We start from the raw sequence: 15,696 nt of genomic DNA on the forward strand, positions 1-15,696 counted from the left end.
AATTTTTATTAGCGCTTGAGTGCGAGCAAAAAGGACGTGCATTCGTCGTAGGACTCTGGGGCGCAATGTGTTCTGCGACCGAGTGAAAGCGGGCAATAGAACAAAGGCGCAAAAGTAACAAAAGGTCTGCGCCCGCGTCACCGGTGCGTGCATGTGCCCGCTGCACTAATTCGGCACACTAAGTTCGCCCGTCGGCTACGCTCGGCCACAAAATCTTACACCTATTATTCATTCAAACATCACATCAGTGTATATATGACTCCCACATTACTGTATTGATATGATGAGAAAATATACATAAACATAAATACACAAAAATATAAATGTATATATATACAATACGAGAATTTATTCGTATCTTATATGCATTTAATGAAACATTTTATATTGAGTTTTGTTTTTTGATATATTATTTACCGAAATAAATGATTATTAATACTATACACTATTTTTTTTCTTTCATGGTAAAAAATGTTATTTGAACACTGGAGATTTCATGGCTAAAAAGGAGTATGTACTAAATTACTGTGTATGTACTATATTAGAAAATATGAGTAACGAAATATGATGACCCCAATATATTACGAATTTTAAAAAATTATCTTTTGTATTGTAAAAAAACGATAAACGAAAGTAACCTTCGGGATAGGGTTAAAAACATTGACAACACCATAAATGTTAGACCTGTGTACTTTACAAGATATCTGAATTAATATATTTTACAAGATATCTTTCTATCCCTCGATACCATAAACAATATTTAAAATACAATGTTGTAAGTGTAGATAAATTAATGAGATTTATAGTATGCAGAGGAATCACAAATCTGACATATTTCAGGTGACATATAAAATAAATTTGTGACAGAATTTGAAAAATCGTAATGAAAACACGCCTATCCTTATACTCTGTTTATAAGAGATTTGTGATCTGTTTTGAGCTTTCTTTTAAATGGCCGGGTGAAAGCAATAAATTGCCAATTACGTAGGTTTCATAAATTTATTACAATTACGAACGGAATGTAACCTCGGGACCATGTGCTTTATTTTCTGAATATATCCAAACCACATTTTCTTTAATCCTATTTTTTGTAAAAAGATTGGGTATGGGAAAAAGTTTTTCAGTATAGTGCAACGTGAGATGCGAAATATTAGGCTATAAAGAAATATTACGAATTTTAAACAAAAAGTTTTAATCATTGGTTGTTTTGTCCAAAAGAACTTTCTATACTTATAAAAACGAGCGGTCGCTTGGATACGGGAAAATTATCAAAACATTCTAAGGAAATACAAATATTCGTATTCAAAATATATTTTTTCTTATATTTTCGTAAATTTCCATGTAAATTGTAATTGATTTTAAATTAGCATAAGAGTTTTCTCCTACATCATACTAAGAAGGATAATGGTTGAACGTTTTAAATTATTCATTTAGTGTTCTATTCATTTTTTGATTAAAGTTAAACAAAGCAACACACCTGTAGAGTTAAACACCTTGTGTTTTCGTAGTTTCATCTTAATTCCCACTTGAGTTATTAGCAGTCCTTGTTCCCTGCACATAGAACTTTTAAGTTGCAAAAACTCTATAATATTGTTTTAAATAACCTCCCAGGGAACAAGACATTATTTACACATTGAGTAGACATGTAATTTTTTAATAATTTTATTTTAAGAAAATAAGACATTCACTTTTATTTTTTAGATTTTGCTCAAAATATACTTCAGTAATATTTAAAATTTATTCGCCAAACGATAAGGTGTTCAAAAATAGAAGTAAATGAGGTTTAAATTATTGTATAAAATTTGATTTAAAAGTGTTTTAGAATAAAATATATTGTGATTGGCGAAACTAATTCATTTTAATGACACAATAAAAGAAAAGACAGAACAATTATAAATGATTGAATACAGATTTCCCGTTCCCTAAGGTTTATTCATACAATTTCATATGGAACAATTTGTAGGTGACAGTGCGAAACATCGATATGTTGAAATAATGATTTACGACCGTACTGTTACCGTGTTAGCTATACGAAAAATTTCATAGAATCGACATTTGCTAATTTGAACCGATTAACAATTTCAAGATTACGTCGCCCGAATTTATTTCTATCCCTGTATCAGTTAAAGGGTTCTGCATCGCGCGTCGGATTTGAGTGCGTGTGCTCCGCGGCGTAGCGACAGGTGATTCGGTGTCCGTGGGCCGGCGTGGTGTGGCGTGGCTCCGGGGCAGCGTCGATGTCTCGGGACCGTGTCCGTGCGTAGGTCGAGGCAAGTCACGCTTCGGTCTCCCGTCAGTGGCGCGTCCGCTTCCACCGCGGAGTGAGGTCTAATGCGGTACGATCCGTTCCCTCTCAGTACTGGCTGCAACGCGCGCGGAATCCGCCCTGGTACGAGGAATCTTGTGACAACAGCCCGTCCGGTTGGGAAGGACAGTCGGGTGCAGTCGATTCCTGACTGAAATCTGGTTGCGAGGCGCCCTGGGACAGTGAGAGTGGCGGCTGCTGCGATAGCGGTTCTTGCGAAAGGCGCGGGGGACGGCGTTTAGTGCGCGGTGCGGACCGCTGCGGGAAAGCGGCAGGCGGGACGCCTGCATGCGGGGACACTCTTGCCCCCACGTAAGCCAACGGATCTCTAGGAGGTCGCGCTCGATCGTATATAGAGCCCGGCACCATCGCCTCGCGCGCATCGAACATTGAAGTAGACATGAAGTGAGAACCTGGATTCTGGGCGTTTACTAATTTCTTCGGCTTGGCAAATTGAATTGCAGATTCTTTAAGGTTGGACAGTGGGCCTTCTGTCAACACGCGGCGCTCCTTGTAAAACGCAAGCAGGTGATTCCATAGCGGTTGCTTACTCAATACCTTTGGGTTTCCCACAACAATGAGACCATATTTCGCACGAGTCAAAGCAACATTAAGGCGCCGAGGATCACTTAAGAAGCCAATGCCTTGATGCTCATTTGACCGAACGCAAGACATGATTATTATATCTTTTTCTCGACCTTGGAACGCATCAACGCTAGCCACTTCAATTTCTTGATAAAGTTTCGCGTGCAGGCTTCCCTGGTACTGCATGTGTTGAACAAGATAAGATCGCTGACCCTCATAAGGAGTGATGATACCAATTTGTTCAGGACGGACACCGGCTTTTAAAAAACGGGTAGTCAACTTTTCAACATTGGCAGCTTCAGTTCGGTTTAAGTATGATGTGCCAGATCCTGCAATCTCTTCTTGTCCTTGGGTCACATAAAAGAACATTGGACGATCTGGTCGCGGCCAAGGAAAATCTATTTTATGTAATCTTCGATCCTCAGCACTGACGCCGTTTTGTAGCGATCCTTCGTAGAAAAAGTCGGACGGGAAGCGCGACAGCTCTGGATGCATACGGTACTGCACTTCCAGGCGGAAAGGTCGTATTCCGAGTACAACAAGGCGTTCGAAAAGACTTTGACTAAGGCCTGCTTTTGCAGCCTTTTTACACATTACCACTGGACCCAATTGGCAGTGGTCTCCAACAAGGATGAGTTGTCTGGCCCCTAGTACAACAGGCACCATGCATTCCGGCTCTGTGGATTGCATGCCTTCATCAATAAGGATGGATTGGAATCGCATTCGTGCAACCCTTGGGTCTCCTGCACCCACACAAGTGGTACAAACTACATCAGCTGCATCTAACAAACGTCTTTCCGCAGCGCGCCGTAACGCACGGTATCTCCTTTCATCCGCGGCCGACAATTCACCCGCTTCTTCCTTCAATCTTGTTAATTTTCGCAATTCAGAATCGGCCGAGCCCAAGGCACGTGCTTGTTCATGCAATGCTAGGAATGATACTGTTGATTCCATAGCTTCTCTGGACTTTGCACATAATCGGACAACTTTCAGCCCAGTTCTATGTATTTTTTCAGTTAACTGATCCACAGCCGTATTAGATGGCGCACAAACCAGCACAGGCCCTCCGCTTTGCCTAACAAGTTGGTAAACAATAGTAGCTGATGTAACAGTTTTTCCTGTTCCTGGGGGACCTTGAATAAGGGACAAAGGGCGCTGAAGCGCATGTTTTACAGCATAGACCTGTAATAAAGTAAAAACAATATGTCATAAATTAGAATTAATGCATTTGATTATTTCTAGATTTAAACTTGTCCTATTGGAAATCTATAGGCAATGCCTTAAGTGATGATGAGAAAGCTTCATATTTTGCAGATATATTGTTAATCTCAGAATTTGTAAATATTTCCATGTATTTTTTTAAAGTGTTTGGTTCCCATATTTTTAAAGTTGAGAATAATAGAAATATTCGCAACACACATGATATATACAACTATTTTTTATTGTAAATCATAAACCAAAAGTTTATTATTAAATATATCTTACTGTAGCTTTAAAGAGTTTTTAGTTGATTTATAATATTATAATGAATTATCGGTACTACTAGAAATCTATGAGGGAGGCCTACGTCCAGCAGATCCTAGGCAGAAATGAAGATGAATGAATAAAATTATGCTTGAATATTACCTGGGAGCGATTGAGGTCAGGTAGATTAGGTGCACTGAAATGCTTCGGTAGATGCACGCGAAAAAGCACTTCTTCTACTTCATGGCCAAGGAGGCGACGATAAATATATCCAGAGACTGACGAATCGTCTACAGCGAATTTGCGAAGAGCAAGCTGCATTCTGAAATTTTTAGATCATTCAAAAACAACAAACACAAGCTGCCAACAACATTTTTTTAACTAATATAAAATGATTGGTAGTAAAAAAATTGTAAGTTTTAATTTCATTACAGTGACCTTAATTTAGAATTTTGTTATACATTACTCTTTTTGAATAACATTTCAAAGCTGAACCCCATTCACAATGATGATAACTTTTTATTATAATTATTTGGATACCACACCAAAGAGTTTATTTTTCAACAGACTTTTTTACTACTCTTAATGTATTGACTAATATTACAGCTTGGTGTAAAGTATGACTAGGTATATACTATACTGTATATGTATATATGTATTCCCACTATTTGTACTATGTTCCAGGTTTGTGGATGTCATATTTAATATAGTTATTAAAAAAGCGAAGCATACTTTCTCAAAGGTCAATAAGTTGATAATATTGTATAGAAAAATTATTGCATTACTCTCTGATAGATCTAAGTCATCAACAAATGAAGGTCCTCATCATTGGTACACTTTTCACTATTACTAGACGTGTGACATAACACAAGCATATAGGTGCTGCAGAAATGCTTTGTGGGATAACCTATTACTTAACAAAAAAAAATATAAAACAAGATTGAATGTACAAACCTATCAAAAGAAGTACTCTTCCAAATAAAGTCCACCACAAAGTTAGAGGTACACTCGAGTGGTGCTCCTGCACCACTTTTTAATTCAAGACCAACATCATCACCATAGTTGTCAGGCACTTTGATAACGTGACCTACACCAGACCATGTTTTGTGTAGCTCTCCCACATATCTGCAAAGAGAAAACAACCAAAAATGTCGTAAAATTTCTTTATAAAGCATAAAATTCTATAACAGCTTAGCAGATTCGGCCAGTTTCTTATTATTTGTTTTTAGATAAAGAACATAATAAACTGAAACACTTTTCTTTTGCTTTAAAAATCACAGAGTAAATAGAAAACCTGTCATTGGCTTTGATATCAATCTGAACAAAAAAGTTATGTGAGGATGATGAATCAAACAAAAAATATTATGAACCATAAAGCATATATCAAAGTGTTTCAAACATTTCAGTGTAAGAAATAGAAATCCCATTTTTGGTAGGTAATCACTGGCTATTCTTAAGACATACCAATATAAAACAAGTGATTCACTCTGTGTACTTGCTTCCTTAGTAACATTACATTGTAACAATACAGAAAGAGGGCAGGAGAGATAACACAAATAAAAGTTATATCTTATTGGCCAAAAAATTTTAAATTGAAAAGGATTTTAGGTTGGGTAGTTTTTAGTATAAGTAATAATTAAAATAAATGACAATTACCTCAATCTTAGTTCATCCCCATGCATGAGCTTCATGTCACTGTCAGTTTTAGCAAGTGTGAAATAAGCAATGGTTTTCTTGTTAAGCCCCACATCCCAACGAACTTCAATTCCTTCTTGAGTTTGGGATTCTTTGAGCCGCTTGTCATAATCAGCTTCTAGCTTGACGAGAGGACCAAAAATATTCTGGTATTGGTAACCATCTTCATATCTAAAAGATTACAGGATGTGCTGATAAAATGAATTATGATGACTAAAAAAAGCATGTCCAAAAGTTTCAAACAATTCAATGTATTGAAAAATACTTTAAAGTGTTTGTTTACCTCAAGAGAACCTGATGAGGTTCTTCATCTACTCCTGGTTTTTCTAAATCTTGAAAGGTTGCATCAACATTGTCGCGCCACAATTCTTCAAGACGGCCTATTTGTTGAGGTGTCACCTATAAACATTTCTATCTATTTTAATTTGATTTTTAGGTTATGTAATCTGATCCAAACCTGCTTAGCAAACTTAATTAACACCCTCTCAACCCTCTATTTAATTTTTTAAAATTATTTCTATTAGAATTATATTCCTACCAAATTTCACAATTTATATTTCTCTTACTCTATGAATTTCATTATACTAAATGGTAAGTTACTGATAATTTTTATATTGTTGCCATTTTCAATAAAACATCTGTTTTAGTATTTACATACAGAATCCAAATAACTTACTTGACGGGCTCTCATTTGCTCAGTTTCTGAGGGAACCTTCACTAGCCATGACAAAAATGCACGATCAGCTAAAAAAATACATATTATAATACAAATACACATATTGATATTGTTTATAAATGTAAAGCATCCAATTTTTAAACACTGTGATGTTTAGTACATATGAAAAAAATATTCAATTACACAGAGGTAAATTATTTAATCACAAAACTCACATATCAGTGGTTTCCATTGTTCCTGGTCCCAATTCATGTCTTTCAGAGAACTTTGTGCTGCACAGGGTTGACTAAAAGTAATAAAATATTTCATTTATTATCTAACATAAAAAATGCAAGGCTAAGAAATACAAAGTTTTGTTCATTAGTGATTTAAATAGTCTAGTTTTAAATAACATATTATTAATAAATAATATTTGTATATATGTATATTTTGTACATGTTAACTACCTATTATTTTTACTTTTACTGTTGTGTACATTTGTTGTCTGTGGGAGATTGCCTCTGTGATAAGACAGTCCATTGTACTTTTTTGTTTATTATTACAAAACTATTTTATGTATCTTACCATGTACAAGAAAGAATATGAAATAAAACAAATAGTCTGCGGAGACTGCAAGAATTACACAGATAAATTTGTCAATGTTATTAAAAGAATCATTAACTTACCGACAAAGTAATACTACAACAGAATCAGCCTTGGCAGGTATGAAGCCAAGAACAAAAACATTCCGTGCTCCACATGAGTAACACTCCAGTAAGGTTTCACCCAGAGGTCCATCTCTATGTAAAGCAGCTTCCTTATGCTTGGCTCTCACTAAATGGTTGATAATATGTGAACCAGATGTATTTCCACGCCCATTACAAAACCTGTTAGGTAATAAATATTTACTACAATACTTATACTAATTCTATGTTTAAAAGATATTAATTACAGTATATGGAAAGCAGAATAGTGGGGCTATAAGGTTCCAGAGTAGAGACAATGGATTGGCAAGCACAGCACAGGAGATCCAATCACAAGTTAGACACATGACCTTGTTAAGGTCATTGGAAAAACTGGATGCAGGCTTCCAACAGGTCTTATTGCAAATCTTTAGGGAGATCTATTTCTAGCCGCGGATGTCATACCTGAAGTGTAGATGAATCATGTCATACCAAACAAAATATTGCTGCTTTTTGTGTATGTATATTACAAGAATGAATACGAAATGGGCATTGTAATTTTTAAAGTTGTATTTCCAAAAATCTAAACAAGTTAATACAAACAACATTTTTTACTACCTGCTATGTTAATTCTAATAGTATAAACAAAATTAATTTTCTGGATGTTATCTACTACTACAAAAGAAAAGAACTTAATACATATTTCACTAAATATTATTTACAATTTATTATAATTAATTTATTTATAATTTATACTAGTTGCACTCGACTATCAAAAGATTTCAAAAGATAACATAAATTCCTAAACTTAATAAAGTATATGTTAACTGAAAGACTACTATTATAAAAAAAATTCATATGATTAATCAGAATGCTATATAGGTCAATTCAATTTTAAAGATGTATGATTATTATTTAGCACAATATACAGTGGTACCTCGACATACGAGTGCCCCAACATACGAGTTTTTCGAGATACGAGCCAACGAGCGAGTGATTTTTTGCTTTGAGTTACGAGCGAAATTCGAGATATGAGTTCAGTTCGGTAGTAACACGCAGTCGCACCATCACGATCTGTTAGCAGCGTGCTTCTGCTGTGATAAGTTGTGTAGTTGTGTTATGAACAATTGGAACCCGGTGTTTCAGTAGAGGAAGAGATTGTATCTCTGGGGAAATCCATGGGTCTAGAGGTGGAAGAGAGAGACGTGAACGAGCTCATCGAGGAGCACACCCAGGAACTGACGACTGAGGAGATACAAGAGTTACAGTCACAGCAGCATACTGAGGTTATGCAAGAAATTGGTTTTGAGGAGTCAGAGGAGGAGGTTATTTCTACAAGTGAGATAAAGGAGATCTTAGGAATGTGGGAGAGAGTTTCACAGTTTGTGGAAAAAAAACACCCAGAAAAAGTTGCAACAGGTCGTGCATTGTGCGTCTGACCTTTTTAATGACACTTGCCTAACTCATTTCCGGAACATTCTGAGAGGGAGGAAGAAACAAACCTCCTTGGACATGTTTTTTTCTAAACAGCCTACAGGTGAAAGCGAGAAAAATGTAGCGAAAAAGGCAAAGACCAGTGAGGATATCTAATTTATTTCTTTACATTCTCTTTTTTGTTTTTGTGCAATAAATATTTATTATTTATAAATACGTTATTATTATTCAAAACCACGTAACAAAAATAACTGGGGTGACATTTTGGAGGTTGGAACGGATTAATGGTAGTTCAATTGTTTTGTATGGGGAAATTTGCTTCGAGATACGAGTAATTCAAGATACGAGCAAGGTTGCGGAACGAATTAAACTCGTATGTCGAGGTACCACTGTATGTATATATATAAAAACACACAAGGAAATCATATACATGTAAATGGCTTTCAGTACCCATAACATAATAATAAATTATCAAACATGAATGTTGTATTTAAGTAAAGAAAAATTTGTATATGCATCTATTGTTGGGCCACAATAGGACTGTAGTGTATATTATGAATTTGTTTACCTAAAAAATACCTGCTTTAAGGGTTTAGTGTATTAGTTTTTGAACAACTTTTGAGAAAGCTATTTTTTTAAACACTAAGTTTTAAATATACCTAATATTTTATATTAATATTCACATATTTTTACTAAAAATAACATTAACAAGCGATTTAATACAAAACAAGTAGCTAGTGACCAAGATCGTAAGTTGTTTTAATTAGTCATGGAGCAATTGGAAGTTCTTTAAAAATTAAAAAGACATGTTTCATTGTGTTACTTACCACTTATTGCATATGTTACACATAACGACAGTGGCTGGGTCATGGATTCCACAGTATTTGCATGCATGTTCAGGTAGTTCTTTACTTCCATACAAAGCTTCATCTTCTTCTTCGAACTGTAGCTCTGCAATAGCGTTAGCAACGCTAGCAACCTTAGAGCTTAAGTCAGGACGTCCAATTCCATTCACCTACATATCGTGAAAGATACCAAAACGTGAAACAAAAGTCAACTTTAAGAAGGTTATGGAATTTACAGAGCACTGACAATTTACCTGGTTTGATGAACTTAGTCCATGGTCGTGTTGCGATGCCTGCGTTTGACTTTGAGATGGGAGTGTAAAATCTGTGAATTCAAACTCTGAGCCTTGAGTATCAGCTCCAATAAGATCCGCTTCTTCTGTATCCAAAAACGTTAGAGTTTGGGAACTTGGTCCATATGCGTCGACGCTCATAATTACAAGGTGTTTTTAAAAAGATCTAGTGGATAAAAATAGTTAAAAAAGAAGTATGATGCACAATGTAACGAATATCCCATAACAACTACGTAATAGTTGAACGTGTTGCTAAGGATGATGTTGATGATCAAGAAAGTTCGCCATATTAGAACTAATTTAACACATGGTGTGTTCCGTCTACAAAGCGACCAATAATTGGTGAATTTATATTACAAGAATTAAAAGCACCAATAACATTTCAAAGCATATTTTTACAACCAATAACATAACATTAATGACGAACAACCATAGAGTATATTCTATGTTTATTATTTAAAGACTATAGGCTGCGCATTTGAAGCCAACTGGTATAATTTCAATTGTAAATATAATTGTTTTTAAATATCTTTATTTTGTTGATATGGCTTTCCTTAAAAACAATGATATCATATCTAAGACGATTTAAAGTACATGTGTCGTAAGAAAAGAATAATAACATAAGGTTTAAAAATTTGACAAAACGTTTTATTTGTCTATAATATTACTTGTGAATATTTACAAATAAAAAAAATTCGAAGCGGCAACAACTTAATAAAGTATTTTGGTGACAGAGATTATTAGGAAGAAAAAATCTTTGCAACCATCAATATTTAGTATAGTATCACAATGTTTCTCCTTTGAGTAACGTACCGTTATTAAATATAGGCTCGATTGTTATAGTCTTCGTGTAATTTAAAATTTGAAGTATTTAGGTTCAAGTATGTAAGTCTGTATGTATATTTGTCTTATCTGTTATAACAGCCGGAGTAAAATGTCACTGTCAAATTAAGGGACACTGTAAGCTGGAATCAGAATGATTTTGTAAGGGACAAAAGTAAGCCCGTGTGTCGCATGCTAATCCGCGTGTCATTCAGTCATACAAAACGGGTTCATGTGGACACGGGCGCGCCTTTAGGCGTAATGAAAACCTGCATGCAGATTTGAAACTGCTAACAATCGCACAGTCTGTCTCTTTTATTGTAGGTGCTGCCACCTACAATTCAGATTCGGAAGCCGCGCCTTCTTAAGATTAAAACCTGTGCTTGATGAGTCTCTGGCCGACTCGACGATGTTAAGACAGGCATCGCACTAATCATATTACAACTGTTTGAAAATCATTTGACCTCGTCGGAATCGAGGTTGGTTCGTGTATCATAGTAGTTGCCAACCTTCGATCATTCTAGATGGAAGCGTTGCTGGAGTTTCTTCCGACACTTTTTGTCCCAACGTTAATGCCTTTCGAAGTGTTAGTAATGTTAGGTAATTGCTATTACCACTACTTTACCAAGCTTTACTAATGTAAAAGAGGTTTTAGGCTATGCGTTATTTGCGCTCTGTCCCCTCGCAGCCACGGAAACCGCCAATATCACATGGGTAACAGTGTAAGATAGGTCAAAAAACGTATGTATGTACTTAGGTTCGAGTGTATATATAAATGTAGAACGACAATGAAGGTTAAGTCGTCAAGATTGAGTTAAATTTAAACTTTTATTTTATGCAAAAAAAAAAAACAGAAAGAAACAAAAATAATTTCAAGTCCAAAAAATCTACTATTTTTCGTCAAGCTAGATATATTTCAGATGAACTACATGTGCTTGTTTTTTAAGTGACTAAGACTATATTTCTTTTTAAAAATGTTTTACTTCAAGTATTCGTTATAGAATACATTTTATAGATTTGGTAATAAGAAAATAATTTTATTTTAATGTAAACTGTTCATTAACGTGTAATCGACGCCATAAACTATTTAATGTTTTTATTCAATTATATGTATTTATAGAATACATAGCATATAAAATCATAACACAATTGTAAAGGATTTTAATATGTAATATTTTATTTATTGTTCGGATAACCGTAATTCAACAGACTGTTAGTCCTACAAGTAAAAACAAATTCATTGCTGTTTATAATAAAAATTTTATGTATGACATTTTAAGTAAATTTTGATGAGTATTTCTTGTAAAAGCGAAGATGCCCTCTATAGACATAGACTAAAAGAACTCGCTTTGAATAACACCGATTATTTATAAAAATGTGTATATAGTAGGGTTTAATTAAAAGTTAAATATAAATTCTAAAAATAACAGTTTTCATTTAATTTAGTATGTTGACGTGATAAGTAACTGCAGTAATTGTTACAAAAATAAATTAAAAATATATTTTAGGTAATGACCAACGCTAATTGGTCATACGTTGACATAGTTCAGAAATGTCATGTCAAGTATACAAGGTTATCAATGCAATATTTATTAAAAAAAAATTAGAACTGAGAATATTTCCTTTTTATTTATAAATATCGAGTAATGAATTTTGTGATTAGCGGGTGCCTTTCAAAGAGTCCTCTCTAATACATTTTACTTTGATAATTTAACGATTATTACTTTAGTGGTAATGACTGCTAAAACATTCATTTAGTTTTCGACTAACAATAACAAGACTAACAGCCTCTCTAATTTAAAAAAAAATGCTGATCATTTATAACGTACTTATTTTATTTAACAGGACATTATGTTGTAGAATCCATGGATATTTTTTGCAAATTAAGGGAAAATAAATTATGTGAAATCAAGTAAGCTGTGTTTGAAAATTGAAGAGATCGTTCAGGAGTAAGTGCGTTAGTGATTAAGAGTCAAACAGTCTAAACTCTGCATGTGTTGCAAGAGCAAAACCACTGAAATGTGTAAAGTTATAAAACCGATAGATACAGTGCATTTTCATCTAATTTAGACACGAGCTCGATTGGCGCTTAGCCAGGCCAACATAGATTTATCTCTACGAATATAAATAGCAATATCATCAAAGTATTCTGGAGTGTTCAGTCTTTGAAAAAACCACGAGGAATAAATAATTTAACGGTTTTAATTTTTGTGAAACATTACAACAATGTAAAAATATTAATCAATACAGGCCTCACGATGCCAACAGCTCTAGCTAATGGAGCAAGAAATAGTTTTACCAAGGTTATATATGTTTTTTAAACTTTGCAATATTTAATAGCTTATTTATTCGCAGATTTTTAACCCAAACAAGTATTTCAGATATGTGAAGTTAAAAATGTGTAATAATATTTTTATTTACTTCTTAATTATTGTTGAGCAGTGGTAGTCTAGTGGCAGACGACTAAGACTTGCGAAAGTAGATTGCAGGTTCTATTCTCGGGATACTATCTTATATCTAAATCACATTCTGTACATTAATTATAAAGGATTGCTACTGCTGAAAAATAAGTTTTCAGAGGATGGGCAGCAGCCTCTTCTGCGTACCATAATATCATACTATGGTCGCCAACGCATCTTTCAAGCGTGGCGATTCTAATGTGTCTTGCAGTGGGCGTCTATGGGCTGAAAAGACGACGACGAAATATAGTTAGATATACATGCTAGATACTGATAGTGCAAGACCGGTAATCGTGGCGATCATTCGAGAGGCCTATGCTTTGCAGTGGAGGTCTGTCGGCTGATAAGATGATGATCACACATAATACTATTTTAAAAACTACATTGTATATCTCATAATTTATATATTTTTTTTTATTTTTTATAACATCACTGATTGTTTAAATTACTTATTGTTATGACAAGAGTTAAAAAAACGGAAATAAAACCATAAAAGAAAACACTTCTTTAAGTCTTTAAAAAATACGTAGTGTTTTGTCCAACCAGCAGCTTTGCATTTCTAACCAATAAAGGGTAAGCACTTATTTCATGCTGGTTACTAACAATGAAGCATGTATCAGATTTCATTGTATGCGCTTCTGAAAACGTTGGCTAATTGATGCAAATATCTCGTCTAATGAGAACGATGCCCTTTTACCAGATGTTTCGTTTGCACTTTTTTAAAATATCCGCTCATGATTAGTTGCATATGGAGCTTGAATATTCCAAATGGTCAATTATTTTAAATTATCTTCCAGCATTGCTTTTAGAAAAAAAATGACTAAATTAAGAAATTCTTTTGTTTTTAAATATTTTATTGGTTACGAACTGGAGCTACGAGATATCAATAAGTACCTTAAGGTTTATAAAATGTCAAGGCGATGAGATATTCGTCACATAATAAATGACGATAATACACTTTACCGATAGCAATGTCTTTTTGGCTTTTGAAATGCAAAATCCGGTTAAATCACCTACATAATAGATTCGTACTATTAGAATGTTAAGGAAATTTTTACACAAAAATCAGCCTCAGGACGTATCATATTTATTAATGTTAACAATTCATTATTTCAGCTGTAGGACGCCCTTGCTGAACATAAGCCTTCTCCAGAATAACAAAATAGGATCGGCTGGAAACGGCATGTGTAATGAAATAGTGCATTAGCAAATTTAAGTTTCTGGCTTATAGCCGATTATATAATTATACAAAACGTACACACATTTTTTTAATTTATGCATATATTTTTAGTGGATGTATATATTTTATTAGATTCAAGATACGGTCAAAATATTTTGACAGACGCTTAATTTTATGAGTAAGATGCGATAGAAACTACAGCCCCATTAAAACGCTGCTGAACATTGGCAATTGATTCATCTTCTTGAAAACATTAATAGCCTAATGGTTTAATAACCTATACACATTACCAATATACTATAATCACGCAACCTTTGACACGATGCCCCTAAATTGACATATTACTTTTATCGTAAAATAAAATAATATTACATTAATTAATACCGAATGTAAAGACTAGAATTCAAAATATTTAAAAACGTTAAAGTTCTGTTTTATGTAAAGCGAGAACGAGTTGTGATTAACAATAATTTTCATCATCACCGTATCAACCATGGAACGTCCTCTGCTGGACATAGGCCAAACAATAATATGACAATTTAATTAAGTTAATTAATTAGTTATATCTTGTACGCGTCTACTCACCAGACAATTGGAGGCAATTGGAATGTAACGGCGCCAATTGTGATGTCATCAGGCCATATATCATATTGTTAGTAATATATTTGAAAAAAAAATACAAATCTATTATTGATTTACCATAATATTATAAAACATAATAAAATAATTAATTAGGAGGCTTGTAACCACAATCTGTATGTTAAGTACACTAATCAATATTGTGCTTGTGGTTTTTGGTATACAGTGATAATTGCGCATCGCATGCAATGTTTTTCAACTCCTTTAAATATTATAATAGAAATCACGGTAGTGATTTCCGGCGGGTTATAGTTCTTAGTAAATTAACTTTTTTTATTTCTGAGGTTTTAGAAGGTCAGTGATAAATGACTATAAAATTAATTTATTGTTAGATTTACATGTTGATGAAGAACCTACATCTTTTTTCTGACGGTCCTTCTTAGTACTAGCGAGTGGTCTCCAAAAGATTCTCTTAGCGATTTTATTTCGTGACTGGTTTCGGATTAATAAAGAAAATAAGAGTTGTTGGTTATTAGGGACCCATTGATTTATATGAAAAGATTGTTTGGGGTTCTCGGTCTATAAAAGGAAGTTTTAATTTAAATTGAATAATATAATTTTGGTGTGGATATCTTTTTTTTTAAATATTGGAAAATCACTAGCGATGTCGAAGGGGCACTTAGAAGTCTAGTTAAAC

General features: G+C 34.0%; 1 protein-coding gene across 1 annotated transcript; it reads right to left on the minus strand.

The window, feature by feature from the left end:
- Positions 1-1,622: 1,622 nt before the first annotated feature.
- Positions 1,623-10,308, minus strand: Upf1 (Upf1 RNA helicase). The gene is made up of 10 exons (XM_068766465.1): positions 9,921-10,308; positions 9,649-9,836; positions 7,391-7,591; positions 6,941-7,011; positions 6,726-6,793; positions 6,333-6,448; positions 6,011-6,220; positions 5,309-5,479; positions 4,517-4,676; positions 1,623-4,072 (listed from the first exon to the last, which is right to left on the minus strand). The coding sequence occupies exons 1-10, from the start codon at positions 10,098-10,100 to the stop codon at positions 2,354-2,356; spliced, it is 3,084 nt and encodes a 1,027-aa protein (XP_068622566.1). The 5' UTR covers positions 10,101-10,308; the 3' UTR covers positions 1,623-2,353.
- Between the last annotated feature and the right edge of the window lie 5,388 nt (positions 10,309-15,696).

The sequence above is a fragment of the Battus philenor genome, unplaced genomic scaffold (genome assembly GCF_028537555.1).
Source record: "Battus philenor isolate CCGP_79_NKW_IND1 unplaced genomic scaffold, ilBatPhil1.0.hap1 SCAF_21, whole genome shotgun sequence".
NCBI classification, from domain to species: domain Eukaryota; kingdom Metazoa; phylum Arthropoda; class Insecta; order Lepidoptera; family Papilionidae; genus Battus; species Battus philenor.

Excerpts from the sequence above, each read along its gene's own strand:
- Upf1 (XM_068766465.1), bottom strand. The coding sequence starts at position 10,100 with ATGAGCGTCGACGCATATGGACCAAGTTCCCAAACTCTAACGTTTTTG. Across the intron at positions 9,837-9,920 it reads GACTAAGTTCATCAAACCAG|GTGAATGGAATTGGACGTCC; the intron begins GTAAATTGTCAG and ends CACGATATGTAG. Across the intron at positions 7,592-9,648 it reads TGTAACATATGCAATAAGTG|GTTTTGTAATGGGCGTGGAA; the intron begins GTAAGTAACACA and ends ATTACCTAACAG.